The 21,048-nt window shown below is 37.0% G+C and overlaps 1 protein-coding gene across 8 annotated transcripts in view; it reads right to left on the bottom strand.

Moving 5' to 3' along the window:
• The window catches only part of TTC17 (tetratricopeptide repeat domain 17), a 135,924-nt gene that overhangs the window by 58,008 nt on the left and 56,868 nt on the right, over window positions 1–21,048 (bottom strand). For 7 of the 8 annotated variants that reach the window (XM_001157068.7, XM_009460257.5, XM_009460261.4 and 4 more), the window contains one exon: window positions 264–434. The exons of the other annotated variant lie outside the window; for it this stretch is intronic. In XM_001157068.7, coding sequence (XP_001157068.1) covers window positions 264–434 — 171 coding nt within the window. The remainder of the gene's footprint in view (window positions 1–263; window positions 435–21,048) is intronic. 8 annotated transcript variants of the gene reach the window in all.

The raw sequence follows: 21,048 nt of genomic DNA, 5'->3' as shown, positions 1-21,048 counted from the left end.
TAACATTAAGAAGACTGATACATAAACAAATCAGATTTGTTCTAGCAACAGAAGACACTGAGGTAGAGAACAAAGAAAGTGTGAAGAACACTTTCACACTAAAGCTTGTCTTCTGCCTCACCACCTAGGGGTCACCCTCATGATGCTACAATATAATGATTGTTAAAGAAGAAAACAAATTCTTAAAAGTAGAGAAAAGCCTAAGCTTAAAGCTTGAGAGTTGATTTTTCCCCAGAAGCACAGCTCAGGTCAAATCAACTTACTTTCAAGTCTAAGGGCATCTGAGTCCCTCCCTGAATTCTCAACAGAGAATACAGGGTCCTCCTCTGTTCCTCTCTCAGAGGGCTCTTCTTCAGCAGCATCCAGTGACTGTGAGTTGTCAAAATATTTCTGTTTGTCATGGCTGTTGTCCAGGGTTTTCTCATGACAATTACCTCAATGACAAGAGACACAGATATAGCACATTAGAAATATCTCTCGTGTAGTACTATAGTACAAGGTCCTAAAATATCAAGAAGAGCAAAAATGTGACAATGCCGGTTTTTCTTCAGCAGAACACACAAAAATCAGTGAGCTGCAGCACCCAAAGCCAGATCATTACTGTGATTCAAGATTTTGCGCTGAAGTTCAAGTTTCAGCTGTAGGCTATTGTCAAGTATTTAGGAGGAGAAAAACAACTGTAACAACAAAGATCAAGCCCCAAGACCTTGTTCCATTCATAATGGCCATGAAATATTTTCTTGAAGTTAGAAATATCATCAAAAAGCTTTCCTTCTATTTGTGAGAAATGACAGGTTAATACCTGGATAAGTCTGAGATAAATTATAGCAGAGAAAAATACTATTTTTGCATCATGGCTTAAAATGAGATATACCAAAAGGTGAGGAATTATTAAAAATTAAAAGCCAAAGAATTAAAGGGGGATGATGGCAGAAAGTCAACAATTAAGGCTGCAATATAACTTTTGGAAATGTTTTGCAATGTTTCTTTTGGAAAACAAGTTCTGGTCATATCAATAAAAATAACTTTCGGCATGTATAGTGGGAATGACCTCTATGGCGACTTTTACCTGTGAGTCAAAGGATTTTGATCCTATTAAGAGTTTTGTGTTAATATGAACCCAAACCCCCAATATTCAGCTATACCTGATGGTCATTCTCTGGGTAGGGGAGTATGTTACCAGATAGTTATATCTAACATGGCAGCAATCTGGCTGACATCTGTCCCTCCTTTGACTACCCTTGATTAGTTCTAGCTGATCTGGCAAGCTGAATAGGTGTCCTCTTTCCCCCTTGTGTTCCATGGACATTGTCAATGAAAATGCATTTTCATTGGAGAATCACAACTTTCCTGTTAGAGGACAATTCTTTGGTTAAGAGTGTGTAAGTAGCTGTTCTCCTTTACCAGAACATTCAAACACATTCTATGTTTAATTTTTAGAGAATGTTGTCTCAAAGATAGACCGATCTATCTATCTATCTATCTATCTATCTATCTATCTATCTATCTATCTATCATCTTATCTGTGTGTACAGATTCACCAAATCAAGCTCTCTCCACATGAGTGGAAACACAAGATGTCTCTTTCTTGACTGATGGCTCTCTTTCAGATTTCACAATTTAAGGAAGTACTTCTAATGCCATCTCCCTTACTGTGCCAAGAAAATGTAATGGACTCAAAACCTTTTCCAACTTAATGACTTTAGAGTAAGGGGACCACATGCTTAGAGAGTCATTTTCCATTTTCCACTTTTACACTATTATACATTGGAGGCTACCATATTTAACAAGACTATGTCAGAAATTGAGGATTCTTTGTTTTAAGAGTTTTAGCTCTCAAGAAATCGACAAACAACTTGGGGAGACAGTAAATACAAGACAGCAAAGAATACTTGTTCCAAATAAGTGCTTCAGAGAATAAGCTTTGAGTAGTTAGAACTCGAATTTTAAAGAATAGGCAGGACTTATAAAAGGGGAACTACATGAAATGGAAGAAATATTTTTTGAGTGCTTTATATTTTTTCCTCCACTTTATCCTCATAAAAACCATGTGCATCTTCATTTTAGAAATGAGGAAACCGATTCTCAGTGAAATAAAGTAACTTGCCTAAAGTCAAAAGTAAGTAGTAGATCTGAGATCTGGATCAGGTTTATCTTATTACAAGGCTTCTAGGCTTCCCCCCGCCGATCAGTAGGGAAGGCAGCATTCTAGGCAAGGAAGAATAATGTGTTGGGCAAAGCAACAGGCACAGAAATTCTCATTTGTGTTTGGGAGCAGTGAAAAGTACAACTTGTAAAAGACTGAATGTGGTGTGTGTGTGTGCCCACCCATGAAGGGCTAATGGGAAAGAGGCCATGAGCGTGTGTGTGTGTGTGTGTGTGTGTGTGTGTGTGTGTGTGTGTCCCCGCCCATGGAGGGCTAATGGGAAAGAAGCCATGAGCAATGGTAGTTGCTTTCTTTCTCCAGATTCTCCTGTGACAGGACAGAGGTTGTTAATTTGCCTCCACTTCTATTTTCACCATCTGGTATGTGTAGTTAAGTCAGGGGAGCTAAACATAAGAGCATTAAAATAAAACAGAATAATGACATCAACCAACTCTGCACACCCAATTGAGTATAATTTATTATGAAGAACATCACACTTCTCAGAGACAATTCTTAATTGGGATATAAATAAGCACGACTATTAAAAGCAGAGAGGAAATAATTATGACAATGATGCTGATTAAAGCATTCTTCACATTGACACACGTTGTGTAAAACATTATAAAAGCAAAGGACAAACATTTAAGACTGGAACCCAGTGAAACTCTGTGTTTTCTGAAGTTGATTTCCTCCCTCAACATTTGATTCTCTTCTGTTTCTCTCCCACCCTCTGCCCACAGTAAAAATTTAACTGGTCTCATCTTTTTAAACTTATGCAATACGAAAAAATATCTTGTAGGTAATTTATAAACTATTATGTGCACAAGGGACCCTGAAGCTAACTTACTCCTTCTGCATGACCTCAAACTCAGACATCTTGTGCAAGCCATGTGCATTCTAAGAATGTCTTGTCCTCAAATTCACGAAATTGGGGCCAACATCTCTCAGAGGGAGAGGAGAAGAAGAATCGGGAGGAGAACAGGAGGAATAAAAAAAGAGTAAGAGGTTTATGTTAGGGTATTTCTTGGAAGTAGGCATCAAAATGATCACATAAAAGCTACATGCTTTAAGAGTAGAATTGTGAATACTAACGTTCTTACGCTCAACTGTTAAAAACAGACCAGTTTGGCCAGGCGCGGTGGCTCACGCCTGTAATTCCAGCACTTTGGGAGGCCGAGGAAGGCGGATCACGAGGTCAAGAGATCGAGACCATCCTGGCCAACATGGTGAAACCCTGTCTCTACTAAAAATACAAAAATTAGCTGGGCATGGTGGCACATGCCGGTAGTCCCAGCTACTTGGGAGGCTGAGGCAGGAGAATCGCTTGAACCTGGGAGGCAGAGGTTGCAGTGAGCCGAGATTGCGCCACTGCACTCCAGCCTGGCGACAGAGCGAGATTCCATCTCCAACAAAACAAAACAAAACAAAACACCCAAAAAACCAACAAAAAAAACCAGACCGGTTTAGGGTTTTGATGTGATTTGCATATGTAGCTTGGCGATAGTTGAATTACCTAATTTTAAAAATTACTCCTTCCAGTTTCTAAGGGTAGGTGAAGTATTTCAGAAGAACTTAAAATTTCCATTCTTTAGACTACTGTATAGGTCTGCTCCAGCTCAAAGGAGAACTAAAAAAAGTTGCCTTTGTGGAAAAATATTGCCTGTTTTCCTGGCAGAGGTCGGAATGATGTTCTCATTAAAGAAACACAGGAAAATATTGGAGAAGGAAAAATGGAAAGATACCTGGAAAGTAGCAAGTCATCTTCTATGCATAAGACTTATTTTTTGCTGACACAAAAATGGGGAGATTCTATGACTTACACTAACCTTGAGAGGTATGAGTTTTCTTTAAAGGAACAACACTATTTAAACAAAATGCTTTAGGTAACGAGGTCCCAGGTGAAAATGGAAAACACTTTTCTGTGTTTAATGCTGTTACTTGCTTGCAAAGCATTTAGCATCTAATTCAAATCCTGGCAGTTCGGTTTTTCTTAGAAGTAAGAGACTCCAAGACTATCAACTAAGTATAAAACTCCAAAAAGGGTATTTCTGATTCTGGAACTACTATGAGATCCTAGTATATTAACATTCTTTTCTATGCTTAGAGTATCTCCTGCATAAATAGGGTTATTAATACTAACCTATCCTACAAGGGTGTTTGCAAAAACAACTACATATTTAATATACCTTGTCAAAGTAAAGTCTCCTGACGGGTAAAGTCACAATTTATCATGTGGCTAAACAGTTTTTCAAAGTATACTAAGTTCTCAGGATCTCCTATCTTCTCATCTTAATTGTTTACAAATTGCTAGAAGAGTATTTTCCACTTTCTAATTAGAGTTGGGTAACCACTTATTTGTTAAAAAGAATTCTTACCTTCTAAATCTCATATATTGGTAGAGATTCCTGGTTGGGTAACTTAGGATGCTTTTTGGTTAGTTATAATAAAGAAATGCCACAAATGAATTGAGAGGCATCAAAACTTTGTAAGAGCATTAGAGCAGTGGTTATGGGTACAGCCTGGCGCAAGACAAGTTACTTTACCTTTTTGTGAATCGTTTTCCTCATCTACAAAGTGAGTTTTTTGTTTTTGTCTTTTAAGAGATGGGGGTCTCACTATGTTGCCCAGGCTGGACTTGAACTGCTGGGCTCAAGTGATCTTCTTACTTCAGCCTCCTGGCGTGTGCCACTGCACTGGCTGCAAATTGAGCTTAATAATAATATCCATTTCATTAGGTTGTTGAGAATTACATGCAAAGAGCTAGACCATTGCGTAGCACATGGTAAGATGCTATTATTATTAGCCCTGACTCCCTGAAAAGCTGCACTGGAATAGTAAGTTATCCCAATGTAATCTTTTTAAAATAAGGCCTTTTAGTTATAGCCAACTCAGAATCTCTAGTATGAACAATTAACCTGCTATGAGAAGTTATCAGGGTATCCATCTCATGCCAGTTAGAATGGCAATCATTAAAAAGTCAGGAAACAACAGATGCTGGAGAGGATGTGGAGAAATAGGAACGCTTTTACACTGTTGGTGGGAGCGTAAATTAGTTCATCCACTGTGGAAGACAATGCGGTGATTCCTCAAGGATCTAGAACTAGAAATATCATTTGACCCAGCAATCCCATTACTGGGTATATACCCAAAGGATTATAAATCATTCTACTATAAAGACACATGCACATGTATGTTTACTGCAGTACTATTCACAACAGCAAAGACTTGGAACCAACCCAAATGCCCATCAATGATAGACTGGATTAAGAAAATGTGGCACATATACACCATGGAATACTATGCAGCCATAAAAAAGGATGAGTTCATAACCTTTGCAGGGACATGGATGAAGCTGGAAACCATCATTCTCAACAAACTAACACAGAAACAAAACCAAACACCACATGTTCTCACTCATAAGTGGGAGCTGAACAATGAGAACACATGGACACAGGAGGGGAACATCACACATCAGGGGGTGGTGGCTAGGGGAGAGACAGCATTAGGAGAAATACCTAATGTAGATGACGGGTTTATGAGTGCAGCAAACCACCGTTGCACATGTATACCTATGTAACAAACCTGTATGTTCTGCACATGTATCCCGGAACTTCAAGTATAATAATAATAATTAAAAAAAGAAGTTATCAGCGTAGCTGCATAATTTCAACTTTGTGTGTGTGTGTGTGTGTGTGTGTGTGCACGCGTGTATGTAGGGGATGCTGGGGGCAGTATAGAGTCCATTTCTACCAATCTTTTAGAAGAAAGCAGCGATTAATTCAGATCAAACTCCTTAGCATATCTAAGCCCCAAAATATTTAGTACACTTAGAAATTAGTCTCACAGTAGGCTCTGTGCTCTCTAAAGGACATTTTAATAGACAGACTGCCTTACAATATGAAAATAGGCTATGGGTACCATGTTACCTATAGTCTTTTACTTCTTTGCTGTTCAACAACTCCTTCCCTCTAGTTTTTTTTGTTTGTTTGGAGCCAGAATTGCTCTGTCACCCAGGCTGGAGTGCAGTGGCATGATGTGGGCTCACTGCAACCTCTGCCTTCCAGGCTCAAGCCATCCTCCCACCTCAGCCTCTCGAGTAGCTGGGACTACAGGTGCACGCCACCACACCTGGCTAATTTTTGTAATTTTTGTAGAGACAGGGTTTCAGCATGTTGCCCAGACTGGTCTCAAACTGCTGAACTCAAGCAATCTGCCCTCTTTGGCCTCCCAAAGTGCTGCGATTATAGGCATGAGCCACTGTGCTCAGCCCCCTCTAGTTTGTTAATCTTGCTTCAGTCGAAGCTTCCCCAAACTTTTTGTTTTCATACAGTAAATATAAGTTATATTCCCATGCAATTTATTATAAAACTAATTTCTAAGACATAAATAATAAACTGATTTGTAATAGGAGCTATAATTCAAAATTTAAGGCAAAGATGTTAGAAAAGTAGTCTTTGTGAAACAGTGGAATATTCTAACGGTTTTCCTACCATCCCTGCTCCAACAGGCTTATATTATACTCTACAGTCTACTTTCTTCTGCCTTTCAGAAAGGTTACCCTACAGGAAGCTTTCTGATATATTCAATTAAAGTACCTATGTGGAAAATACAGACATCATCATCCTTTTAACAGATATGAGTGACTTTTTCTATAGCATTTTCTCCTTACCTTTCTACCCAACTGCACTCAAAATTATGCAGTTATAAAAATGATTTCTTTTGGAAATAGGTAGCTCAGAAACACATGGTGACTGTTTCCTTTTATTATAATTTAAGCTACCTAATAACACTATTTCATATTTATCTCTAGGAAAATATAATCTGTCTTTTAGAAGAGGTAGTAAAATACCATGAAGTGAACAAAAATATATCTTTCAGTTGCTCACCACTGTTATACAAAATTACTTAAAAATATTACCAGGAAGCTTTTACTACAGGTGACATGTGGGACTTTGGCACCACACAGAGTAACAGGTATAGCTGAGGGATAAAGGAGACCTTACTGGGAATAGATACCTTTATGATTTTCACCTCCAGAGGTTGTAACAGAGTCTAACAGACCTTTTACCAAGAGGAACACTTCCATGGTATAAATTCAAATCCTGCCTTGGCTGCAGCCTTACTGTACAAACTTGGGCAAATCAATTTACATTTCTGTGTCTAGGATTTTTTACTCTGAAATGGAGAAACAAACTACTGTCCTACTGTCAGAGGATTCTTGGGAAACGTCGTTAATGAAACCACTGCTAATATAAGCATACAGAACCTGAATCTGGGTGAAACCTAGGTTGCTGATGACTGTACCTGAGACAAATGAAGATGCCTCACCTCCTCTGCCCTGTTCTATCCTCTATTTGGGAAAGAAAAAAGAAATTATTTGAACAGAAATAATGGCTCCTTAGACTTGTTCTCATTCAGTAATTACTGCTGAATGAAATTCTTTGCAGAAGGTTTTAAAATAATAGTTATGTGCTGACTGACCTCAAAAGTACAATGGCAAAGAGAAAACAGACCATAGTAAAGACTAGAAATCAGCACTCTCTCCTGGTGAGGTGATTAAGTCAGACGAGTTTACAGGAAAAAAGAAAGAAAGAAAGAAAAGTATGTGATTCCCAAATATGAATGTGTATGTGTGTGTGTTTCCCTTTTACTACATATTCTGGAGTTAAATTCTGTCCTGGGAAATACTCTGTTCACACATGGTCACACCTGAAACTTGCTTTGCCCAAGAATTTAGAGCTGAATTGGTTTCTGCAGACCTATATGCCCCTGCATCCCATATGCCCTGCTGCCTTTTAGAGTAGAGAAAGGAGAACTGGCTATAAATCTGGCCTCTTGGTCTTGCCATGTGGCCTTCTCTTAAATGACTAAAGCACGGAAAGCAAAGTCAGCACCAGTTGAGACACAGATACCATGACATGTAGGCTGTGTTAGAAACTATTTTAATGAAGAATCCAGGCTTTCAGCAGTTATAAATGCTTCTAGAAAGGTAAATGATCAGATTACATATCTAAAGCAAATTTAAAATTCATTATAAGTTTACTATGAGACTTTTCCATGCAGAAATTATATTGAAAAAGAAAATTAACTGACATAGCTATTTTTTTTTTAATTTAAATCTCTGGCTTACTTCAGCCTAGGGAACTTTTCTTTAAGCAAGAATACTGGGGAAACAAATTCAACAGACTTCCTGAGACTGACTCATAGGTGTTAGTTTTCAATGAGGGTCAAGAGAGACACTAGTTTATAACTTTCATTAAAAACAGGAGGGACTGAAGGTGGGACAATACAGGCCACTTGTCAGACATGTTAGCTCCTACTGGACCAGTAAGACAATACAATTCCATTTTTCTTCCCCCTCTTACAGTGGGAACTGTAGACCTTAAAAGGAGATTTGTATCTACTTATGTATATTGAGGGGGGTTTCCTAGAAAGCACTCTGGGCAAACTTTGGGTGGATACAAGTTAATTTCTCATTATTACATTTAATACTTAGTTATCTGAGTAGTTCACACTTGAAATATCATCAGCTACTTTGCCATTAAAGAATATTCTATGTGCTAAATGTTGGGGGGAGGGTATGGAATGCTTGGTGAGCTGGGGTATGCAGATGAAAAAAGGATTGGTTTCTGTACTCAAGGAGCTAGGAGTCTTGTTAGAGAGTTGTATGATGTACACAGATAACTACCATGGCAAGTCACAGGAGCCAAAGGAGAGGCACAGTTAAATTGTCTGATTACACATTACTTATAATTAGGAGATCAAGTAAGGCATATGGTGGAAGTGGGTCTTGAAAGATGGGTAAAATTGGTACTTTTATGTGTATGTGTTGTGGGAAAGAGCTGGAGAGTTATGGGATAGAGCTGCAGAAAGCAATGAGTGCTGACTCATCAAACTAGCAAAGCAGGATGTATGTAGTCAAGAAAATTAACTACCCGCAATAGCATCATCATTTGGTACCAAGATTTGGTACAATTTCCACGGATTCTGCAAAAGGCAGATGTTACAAAGTTCTTACAGTCAGTGACCTTAAAATACAACATATCTTTCTGATTCAATCACACACTCTTACAGTGAGTCTGCTTCACTCAATTCTTAAACTCAGAACAAGCATACAAACAGTCGGAGGGGGCTTAGATTTCCTGGCTACCCACAACCGTTAGTGTTTACCATCTGCCTCTCCTTTTTCCTGCTACAAGTGGTCACCTGCTGACACACAGGAAAGTGATCGAGTAGGAAAACCAACAGACTTGGTTTACGTAGTAAGTATGATATTTAGGCCAACCAAATGTCCTTTGCATTGGTATAGGTAGTATGATATTTAAACCAAAGTTTAAAATATGGTATTGGTATTTAAAACTTACTAGCAAACTAGACTTGGTTTAGGTAGTAAGTATGATATTTAAACTTACCACTGGTATAGGTAGTAAATATAATATTTAAACCAACAGACCTTGTACATTACACAACTCTCTAACAAGACTCTCCTAGCTCCTTGAGAGCAGAAACCAATCTTTAATTATGCCCAGCACTTTTTGGGCTTATCAGGCTTGTCTTTTTTCCCTAGAGCAAGGATACAGAGCAAGGCTGAGGCTAATGAAGTTATAAAGGCTATTTTGTCTTTTTTTCTCCTCAAATTAAGTGAATTACAAGGACAGTATCTTGAAATGAGAACTCAAGATCCTAGTTATTCCATAATTGATCAAGATTTGAGTGTAGTAATACCTCATAGGTCCTAGATAGAAGGAAAAAGATCAAGCACTAGGAAATGTCCTTTGCATTGGTAGAGGTAGCAAGTATGATATTCAAACCAAAGTTTAAAAAATCCCGCTGAAGTTCCTCTATCAAACAATGTTATGAGCAGAGACTTGTGGATGGATCTCAGTAATAAAGTTTCCTAATACCCTGATTGCAGATCCTGCCTCAAGGGTATGGAATTAAGATAGGCACTTTAATTTGAACATATCTACTTACACATAAGTAAATATGGCCAATGCATGACCAAGGGGAAAGTGAAAAGCACATGATGATATCATGTATTTTTGTTACATATTGTTTCCTCTTGCTTTATGCCACCAAATGAAAGTCACCTGGGGCACTCACCTCAGTGGCCACTTTGCAGGTAATAACATGGTTTTCAGGATCTTACTCAGTCTCTCCCAACTTTCAACATTTATGGCTTTTCGCCAGTGTACTGTGAGAGGGGTGGTGAATTGATTATTTATTTGTTCATATTAGGTTTTTCTCTAGCTGTATTTCTCATCATCAAGTGAAATAGGGCTTTATTATTACAGAGGCGCAGCAGGAATCAGAAAACTTGCTTGACAGCAGTACCCGCTCAGCTGCTACGGACCTCTAGCTCTTTTTCCTGAAATGTACTTAGGCAAATTGTGCTTATTATTTTCCATAATCATCTCACTGTATATTTGTGACCTGACTGGGTTATTAACAAAGCCTGACAGCTAAAGAGGTTTAAAGGATGGCAAAATTTGAATGACAAATTTAGGTTTGTTCCTATAAAAGGCAACTAAACGGGAAGACAAATCCAAAGCTATGGCCTTTTCAATATCTGTGAAATGTGATTTAAATTTCTCCTGCATCTTTGAGATAATAATTAAATATACTTTGCTGGTTAGTAACAGATTACTGAGATTTTCCTGGCCAAAGAGTGGCTCAGTATGAAATAAATTCAACCACTAGTAATAAATACTAACAATGAAAGAAAAAAGGGGGAGAAAAACCCAAACAGCATACACATGTACACATATATATGGCAGACATCCTCAGTCTTATGTGTTTTAAAATCTCACGAATGTTCTTTTCTAATGATTACCAGACTTGCTGCTTTATATCCATCAGGCCATGGAACTGAGTAGAGATCATCCAATGATTAAATATGAAAAGGGGTTTACATAGTTGGTGCTGTTTTAAAAAAATAGTCTAAAACTAGGAACTCATTTCAACGGTCTCAAAGCAAACATAATTTTCTGAGGCACAAATCACTTAGAAATTTTTAAAAAAGCCCACTCTACCAACGAAGAATAGGTTGTGTATTTTGCCAATTAGAATAATTTTTTTAAAATTATTTTTTTCAAGAGACAGGTGTCCCATCATGTTTCCCAGGTTTAAGGGCAGTGGTGTGATCAGGGTGCACCCTAGCTTCGTAGTCCTGGTCTCCAGTGATCCTCCCACCTCAGCTTTCTAAGTAGCTGGGACTACCATGCACACCACCAAGCCCAGCTAGAATCATCTTTCTGAATGGAGAAGAGTTGTATAAATGCTTGCTATCTAAGATGGCAAAGCTTAACATTACATAAACTGAAATGTCTCCAAAACATCTAGAATGATGAATGAAAACTCAAGATTTAGACAACATGCAATGAACTTGCCTAACTCACTACACACAAGTGTATATGACAAGAAGTCAGCCCCCTTCAGTTCCTGTAAGGAGAATGAAATACAATTGCAGCAACAAACCATATTAAAAATACCTTGTTAAATGACTAGGGGGAACTATATAAAACAGACCCCCTCTTGCTTACAGGGCTTAGACTATCCTTCTGAGAAATGCCCTATTTCTTCAATTGCCCATCAAGGTTTTCTACTATTTTATTAAAAATACACAATTAACTTTTCATGTTTCTTTTTTTAGATGGAGTCTCTCTTGCCCAGGCTGGAGTACGATGATGCAATCTCAGTTCACTGCAACCTCCACCTCCCGGGTTCAAGCAATTCTCCTGCCTCAGCCTTCCCAGTAGCTGAGATTACAGGCATGCACCACCACACCCAGCTGATTTTTGTATTTTTAGTAGAGATGGGGTTTCGCCATGTTGGTCAGGCTGGTCTTGAACTCCTGACCTCAGGTGATCCGCCTGCCTCGGCCTCCCAAAGTGCTGGGGTTACAGGCGTGAAGCCACCATGCCCAGCCACCTTTTCATGTTTCTAACAAATGAAGTTTTTAAAGAAAGCTTTCCTCATTTGTGTTCTATTATTATTACATGTTTTTTAAAGAATGATTCTTGGCCGGGCACAGTGGCTCACACCTATAATCCCAGCACTTTGGAAGGCTGAGGCAGGTGGATCACCTGAGGTCAGGAGTTTGAGACCAGTCTGGCCAACATGGCGAAACCCCGTCTCTACCAAAAATACAAAAAATTAGCCAGGTATGGTGGTGGGCACCTGTATTTCCAGCTACTGGGGTGGCTGAGGCAAGATAATTGCTTGAACCAGGGAGGCGGAGATGGCAGTGAGCCGAGACAGAGCCACTGCACTCTAGCCTGGGCGACAAGAGCGAGCGAGACTCCGCCTCAGAAAAAAAAAAAAAAAAAGGAAAAAGAATGCTTATTGGTTTCATCTCCTATTTGCTTTAAAGTTATTTTAGTCACTAAGTAACAGGATAAAATGAGCTATATTTTAGGAACTATATCTAATAGCTCTAAAAGTAATTCAATTATATATAGAGAGCTCACTTTAATACTTTCATTATTCTAAAATTTATTAATGTTGTTTTAGTGTAGCTATTTCCTCATTTTATAGAAAATGCTTTTGATAAAATGAAGTCACCAATGATTTCTAAACTGTTAAACCCAGAGCTTCCCACAGTTTATTCATTTACCAATTACTATCATGATTTTTCCATAGCTAGCAGTATCATTACTTAACATAATGTTTTTCTTTAATGAATCTAAAGTCTAATCTTACACTAATTTAGGTTAAAAGGGAAAAGCATTACCATTTTTCATAAATCACAGGTTTTATGTACCAGCTAAATATATTTTCTAATGCCCATCAAAATAAACCACAAATATTAAAATTAAAATACCAACTAAAAGCTTGCAAATGAATCAATTCAGGACACACTACTATTGTCCTCTTTGTCCCTCTCAAACTCTCTGTTTTCTAAACTTCATGACCCTGCTCTTCCAGTGCCTCTATTTACGCACTCTTTCACTGACTCTGTTCCTTAAATGTTAGTATTTTCTAAGATTCCATTCTTGGCGTTTTCTTCACATCCTGCACATTCTGAGGGAATCAGAGGCATCTCCAAATGAACATGTCTATCACTGAACTTGCTATTCCCAGCACATCAATGCATAGATGATTTCTCCTCTGTATTCCCATTCTTAACAACATTGACGTCTATCCAGTTACCAAAGTTAGAAACCTCTCTAGTTAATTCGCATTCTGAGACAACTGTTTTCAGCCTTTCCTCTCTCATCAAATCTCCAACATTCTCTGTACCTCTTCACTCTCATCTGACAAGTCACCTAATATGTTGCTGAGAAGCCTTCTATGCTTCTCTATGCTGCAGGGCCTTCTATTTTTAGAATAACAAAAACAAATACCTTCAACCCCACAGGCCCCTCCAGCTATATCCCATTTTCCTGCTCTTCACTATAGCAAAACTTAAGAGTTGCTTGCCATCCTCACTTCCTCACCTCCTTCAAAACCGATTTCACACAAGCTTTTACAAGATTACCAACAATCTCCAAGTTACTAAATCCAGTGGTTCATTCTCTGCCCACATCCAGCTCAATCTCTCAGCATATAGCATGCTGGTACAATAATAATGATATGCTTGATAACCCCTTAAAACATTTTCTTCACTTGGCTTGTGGGATAAAATACTTCAATGGTTTTTCTACTAGCTTACTGGCTACTCCTTTATTGCTCTTTTTCTTCCTGACCTTTAAATGTTGGCTAGAATACCCTAGTAACTGATTTTTGACCCATTTTCCTTTTTATAGTAATTATTGAGGTAATTTCATCCAAGCTAATGACTTAAAAAATACATACGTCCATGACCCATAAATTATTATCTCTAGCCTGGTCTCTTCCCCATCATTGTAACACTCATGTATCCAACTACCTATTCAACATCTCTACTTGAACACTTAATAGGCAACTCAAATTTAACATGTCCAAAACCAAACTTGTTTTTCTCCCCAAATCTGCTCCTTTCTCAGACCTGAGTATCTCATTAAATAGCACCACTATTTACCTGATTGCTCAGGTTCCAAATTTAAGAGTCACCCTTGACCTCTCTTTCTTTCATTTCCCATATCCCTTTCTAGGAGTGTCTTTTTGGTTCTACCTTCAAAATATATTCCAAATAGGATCATTTCTCACTTTCTCCCTGTCCACCCCAGTGGTACAGGCCAATATCATCTCTCACTGATATTTCTGCAATAGCATCCTAACAGGTCTTCATGCTTCTGCTCTTACCCCACTAGTCTATTCTCAACAGAGCAACCAGAGGAATTATGTTAAGATGTAAATCAGTTCATTTCACTCTTGTGTTCAAAATCTTCCACGTCAGCAGTCCCCAACCTTTTTGTCACCAGGGGCTGCTTTCGTAGAAGACAACTTTTCCAAAGACTGGGGGGTGGGTGGGGATGGGGTTTTGGCATAATTCGAGCACATTACATGTTTTGTGCACTTCGTTATTACATTATAACATATGATGAAATTATTATACAACTCACCACAATGTAGAATCAGTGGGAGCCCTGAGCTTATTTTCCTGCAACTAAATGGTCCCATCTGGGTGTGATGGGAGACAGTGACAGATCATCAGGCTTTAGATTCTCATAAGGATCGTGTAACCTAGATCCCATGCATGCATAGTTTACAATAGGTTCATGCTCCTATGAGAATCTAATGCCATCACTGATCTGACAGAAGGTGGAGCTCAGGCAGTAATGCGAGTGATGGGGACTGACTGTAAACGCAGGTGAAGCTTTGCTTGCTGGCCCACCACTCACCTCCTGCTGTGTTGCCCAGTTCCTAGTCTTACATCTTTCTCTTAGACGAAAAGCCCACATTATTAGAATGGTCTGCAAGGTATCAAAAAAGTGGCTCTATCCTCCACCATATTTATCTCTGCTTTCATCTCCTACATCTCCACCACAGATGGAAAGCCCTCCTTGCTATTCCTAACATGAACATTTGCAATGCTATTCTCTCTGCCTGAAATGCTTTTATGCTGTATATCTGCATGGCTTAGAACCTCCATCCTTCCTCAAGTCTATGTTCAAATGTCACTTTCTCAGTGGGGCCTCCCTTAATGACCCCAACCCCCTGAGCACTCACTTTCTAATTAAATGATTATGTTTATTATCTACTCTCTGTTTCCCTCTACTAGAATGTAGCTCTGTAAGAGCTGGAGGTATTTTCTGTTTGGTTTCCAATTCCTAGAATAGTGACTGGCATATAGTAGATAAGTGTTCATTGAATGAATGAATGAATGAAGAATAAACCACACCCAGTTTTCTTTGGTTGAAAGAAAACAAATTGTTGCTTTAGAAGATTATATCCTCTATCAAATTTCATCTTTCTTAAGTATTATTTGGCAAGGCTAACAACCTATAATGACTGGATGAATAGCTGTGAACAGATCTCAGGCAAGGGCTAATAGGCTCATTCTTTAAAATAAAACATTTTTTTTTGGCATGCAGGACAAAAAATTCACATTAAAAACCAACAAATATTTATATATAATGTCTTTCAGAGGCTGAAGTATAAAACCATTGGTCATCAGAATCTGATAATACTGTCTCTAAGTTCTTATAAAAACCAAAAGTATCCCTTTTGTTCAAAAAAGCTAAATGCTGGAAATCCCAAAAGAAAAATACTGTCTACTAAGCTAATACTACAAAAGTACAGGCCTAACATCTTCCATGTAAAATAGAAGGCTATGTGGCAATCTAATGATGCAAGATTCAGAAAAGATCAGGGTGATATGTTAAACTGAGAGACCATTTTAGGTATGCTCTTGGGGTTCATTATGACTGCACCCCATAATCTAGTTTACATCCATGTTTTATGTAGAAATGCATCTCTTTTGAGGGACGACATAAAAAGTGTAGTGATTATACCACTTTTATAAAATGTCCCAGGTATCTACAAATATGAATTCTTCCAATCTTTCAATCATGGCAGTGGAATAATTTATGATTGGCTGAAGGTAGAAGAATTATGCACAGGAACCACACTGGCCCTGGAAGACAGAGGACTCACTTTTTAGTTTCAGCTCTGCCAAAGACTGACTGTAATTTGAGTAAATCACAATCTTTGCTTGTAGGTTCATAAATACAAAAATTCTTTTTCCTATTCTCTCCTCTATCACATGTTAAATACATGTTAAAGATACATGTTAAAAAACTGTTTGTTAACCAAATAACTACAGCCCTTTTAAGTAAAGAAATATACAGATTTAGTCACATTACATACACAGAAGTACATCTGGTTTTGTTGCAGGATATACCTGCATCTCAGGATTTTAAAATCTGCAATATATCAACCAGTTTTAATTCTTTTTACAGAAATAAATGGAGGTGACCTAACTAGTAGCATATTTAAAATGCTGTTTAAGAGTCAGGTGCAGTGGTACACACCTGTAGTCTCAACTGTTTGGGAGGCTGAGATGGGAGGATTGCCTGAGTCAGGAGTTAGAAGCTATGGTGTGCTATGATAGAGTCTGTGAATAGCCACTGCACTCCAGCCTGGGCAACACAGTGAGACCCTGCCTCTAAAAAAAGTACTATTAAAATTGGGTCTATAAGAATATCTTTTTTTAAAAAGCAGATACCTTCACTAATTCTTATAAAAGAATGTAAAAGGATGTGATAAAGCAAAGATCCTTCATTGCAGGCAGTATATATGCTGGATAATCCACTGGAGGGCAGCAAAGTGCAGGATTTCTTTTTCTTCAACATCTGAACTCTGTAAAATTGCTTTAAGCTGCAAGTTACAAATCTACAAAAATTTAGGTTGAAGAACACAGACTAAAACTACAGGCAATGAAACAAGTTATAAAAGGAGATATTATTTACATAAATAGATGCTATAAATACAGAAACACTGTGAAGACAAGATAATCCATCTGCACATTGGAATAGACATTAAATCTCACATATATGATTTGAAAATTCTACTTTTTGCTCCAGAGACAAAAGATATCAAATATGTATTAGACAGAGAAACTTGCAGACAATTACAGGAAAACCTAAACATTAAAGTCTGAGTTCTTCTGCATAATATTTATTCATACTTTCTAAGGATCTGGGCCAATTTTTTTAAGTAGGCGTGTGCCTCAATTAATTAAGAAATGACCAGAGCTCAGAAATCTTGGGTTTAATGCTTAATTATATGCTGTAAACAGCGATGTTGCTGTTTGTGGCATAAAATTCTAATACATAGAACCTATTGGTTTTATGCTAATATAAGAAAAATAATAAATATAGACCATTAAAAATAAAGTAAAATCAAATGTATCAAAGATATAAGACAGCCTAGATTACTTTAGTAGTAGAAAATATCTTTGCTAGATGTAACTTTTTAATTTGCAGATTAGTATTTCAAAAATATTTTACGGTAATAAATGCTTGGAAAGTCCACTATCATGTTGTAATGCCACATCAATGTATTTCTGGACTTTTCTACAGATTCAATATTTAATCATTTTGCTCATATTGTTATTAAAAGTTATTTTCCATTTTTTAGAGAAGATAACCTTTACTGTTCCATAAAGTTTCATTCTGTGACACTTTTATTTTTTCCAATAAAAAAAGGCTGTTTTTTTTTTAAGTGTTGAGCACTTCATAGACTTTGCTTATATTCAAAAGCATTATAAGTTTATTTAACAGATTCTGTTTTACTTTTAAAAGGACGAAGCTGTTATTGAAGAATAAGTTTGCTACAGTAACCAATTCAGTTCTGCTTAAGTTAAATAAAACTGTAAAATGACAAGCCTATAAATGTGGAAAACAGTAGGTATTTTAAAACTGCCCAAACAAGATGTTTAATCGAAACTGAAAGCACTAACTTTTACAGTCAATTCAAGAGTGGGCAAGTAAAAAAAATCAATGTATTAAGTTCTTCCTTCACAGCATCCTTGAAATGGTAGTGATATAAAACTACCTATAAAAGACCAGGATTTATGAAATTTTATTCAAAAGAGGGAGAGATGATGATGATAAACAGCTGCTATAAGAACACATGCATCTAACAAATGGCAGCCAATACATTGATTTGTAGGTTAATAAAAGTTTGAAAACATTGTCAGATAAATAATACTTCATTAATCAATACAGTTTTAGCTATAAAGTCTTTATAAGTACAAAAAAATTTTTTTAGCATAGTGATTGTGTATTTTTAAGTTGAACAAAACAGTATTTACAAGTGATAGAATACATTACCTGCATAGGCATTCCAAGAAACACAAATTAAAAATCTGCATTAAAAATTCCATGATTATATATGAAAAATAACAAAATACTTGCTAATGTTAAACTGCCCATCCTTTTACCACCAGGTCATACTATTTAAGACATTCTACTATATTATAGTTGCTGTAAAAATAATTGTTTATTTTTCTTTTTTGAGACGGAGTCTCGCTCTGTCACTCAGGCTGGATCGTGCAGTGGCACAATCTCAGCTCACTGCAACCTCTGCCTCCTGGGTTCAAGCCTGAACTTCAAGTCTGATTCTCCTGCCTCAGCCTCCCGAGTAGCTGGGATTACAGGCGCCCGCTATCACGCCCAGCTAATTATTGTATTTTTAGTAGAGATGGGGTTTCACCATGTTGGCCAGGCTGGTCTTGAACTCCTGACATCAGGTGATCCACCTACCTTGGTCTCCCAAAGTGCTGGGATTACAGGCATGAGCCACCATGCCTGGCCAACAATTATCATGAATTCTGTGACCCAGCCAGCAATTTCATGAATTCCATGACTATTACATGGAAAAAGAATCGTAAGCCTTGTCACTCTCTTGAAACCTCTATATTGTCATAATAAATACTTAAAACAGATGTCAGACAAGATAACTTATAAAACTTACTTCAATATTGCAAACATGAAAAAGGAAACGGCAAACAGAATCATCTGATTTCACTAAAGGTAAAGAAATCCTAATCATCCTTCAGAAGTTTTTTCTTTTTTTTTAATCAATTATTTAGCAAAGCTCAGAGATAACTGGAATAGATGCAACTGTTTAGATTTCAAGCATAAGAAGTTCCTGGTTTCTATAAAGGTGTTTGGCTTCTTTCAAGTTTTAGCTTTTCAAAGCTACAAGTCAGCAAAGTAACTATGAATGAATGGGATTACTCTGGAAATAAGTAACTCAAAATCATTGTCAAAGAAAAACACAATATTGAAATTGTTTCACTACTACTAATGAATTTTTAAACCTAGAAAATGCTATAGCATACATATCCATTAGGAGGTAACAGTATTTATTTAGGTATTAGCAAATGTTGGATTATTTTCTAATTCATATCAGAATGATTTTAAGTCTACCAGCAGTAATAGACTATTAGCTGTTCTTAGGTAAACTATGACATTTGAAAGATCACAGCATTCTGAGAAGATGCAGTAGAATTTTTAAAACAAGAAGACCACAGAATATATTCCAGGATTAAGTAACTTCTTCTGGTGGCCTTAGTGAGTTTGAGCAGACATTCTAACTAAATTTAGTAAATTCATTAATTACAATGTAAAAGGCGCTAAATATTTTTTATTGATGAGCTCCCTCTGAAAGAACTATTATTAAAAAAAATTGTGTTTCCCTGTCAAGTTATTTTCTTTTATTGTTATTATATTGGACCCAATAATATTCTCTGAATTCTCTGGACTATCAGATACTACAACTCTGAGAAAGATCTGTTCCAAGTTACTAGTTTCCTGGACCAGTTGAGGTTACATTCTGGGGAAAAAGTTCAAGACAACTGTATTCCCTCTTTTGACATGAGTGACATGTACTAAGAATATATTTCAAGAAACTGAAATACTAAATAAAAACATGTAAAATTAATGCTAAGGAGAAGACTTTTTAGAAAAGGGTCACTACATGTATACAGTGACAAAATGCTTCTTCTCAAAAACAGAAATAAATTTCAACAGAGTTGAGGGAGATGATAGTAAATTAAGAAAAGAGATTCTATTAATATAAAAAGCTCATTGAAAAAGTAAAATCCTTTTTATAAGGCTGTTCTTAGGTAACCCACAACATTTAAAAGACCACAGTGTTGCGAGAAGATGCAGTAGAATTAAAAACAAACAAACAAAAAAAGACCACAGCATATCTTCCAGGATTAAGAAGATAAAAATTCACAATTTGCACCTTTAAAGCTCTGAGAACCTTGTATTCACTATGAATTTCTAATGGCTTACTTTTAGCCAGTATCTACTATATGGTAAGAACAATGCAACTATTATGTATCCATAAATATAAAAAATTTAAAAATAAAAAAGAAAGTCATGGCAGAGCTGCAGCTCAAACATGAATCTGTAAGATTCTAGTGCTAGCCACTCCACTCTATTGCCTTGCTATACTGTTTTGGGCCTTTGACATTCATAAAAGAACTTTAATTCAGATTGTGACCAACACTGACCCACAACTGAGCTACAGAGGTATATTGCTGGGAGATTCTTGGTTTCTTCAGTAAATAATTGGGCTTTGATATTTAAAACGCAAGCACTACTTACCGTCTGTCACTCTATTAAAATTGTAAGGCAGTCTGGTATAGCGAATCAACAAAACCACTTTCTGGTCCCAAATCTACTAATAATTATTGATGTCTTTTACACAAGTCACATAAATAAGTGGATGTCAGGATTTTGTTTTTAAATATCAAAAGTGAAGGAGCTGAACTAATATCCATCTGATTAAATATTTTAACCTAATTTGAATATTAATAAAGCACCCACTGTGCACTCTACAATGGCTAGATACTGAGGATCCACACATATGTAAACTGCACCCATCCCAATTCAAGGCACAGAGTTAAAATTCATGATTTTATTTTTTCTTATAGTGAAGGTTAAACAGAGAACCAAATATCATGTGATTCTTAGAAAGAAGGTTCTAATAACGAAAGTGCAACAGCTTTAGACATTAGC

Source organism: Pan troglodytes, chromosome 9 (genome assembly GCF_028858775.2).
Source record: "Pan troglodytes isolate AG18354 chromosome 9, NHGRI_mPanTro3-v2.0_pri, whole genome shotgun sequence".
Lineage (NCBI taxonomy): Eukaryota > Metazoa > Chordata > Mammalia > Primates > Hominidae > Pan > Pan troglodytes.
Note: the sequence above shows the minus strand (reverse complement) of the source record. Positions and strands in the feature narration are given on the sequence as shown.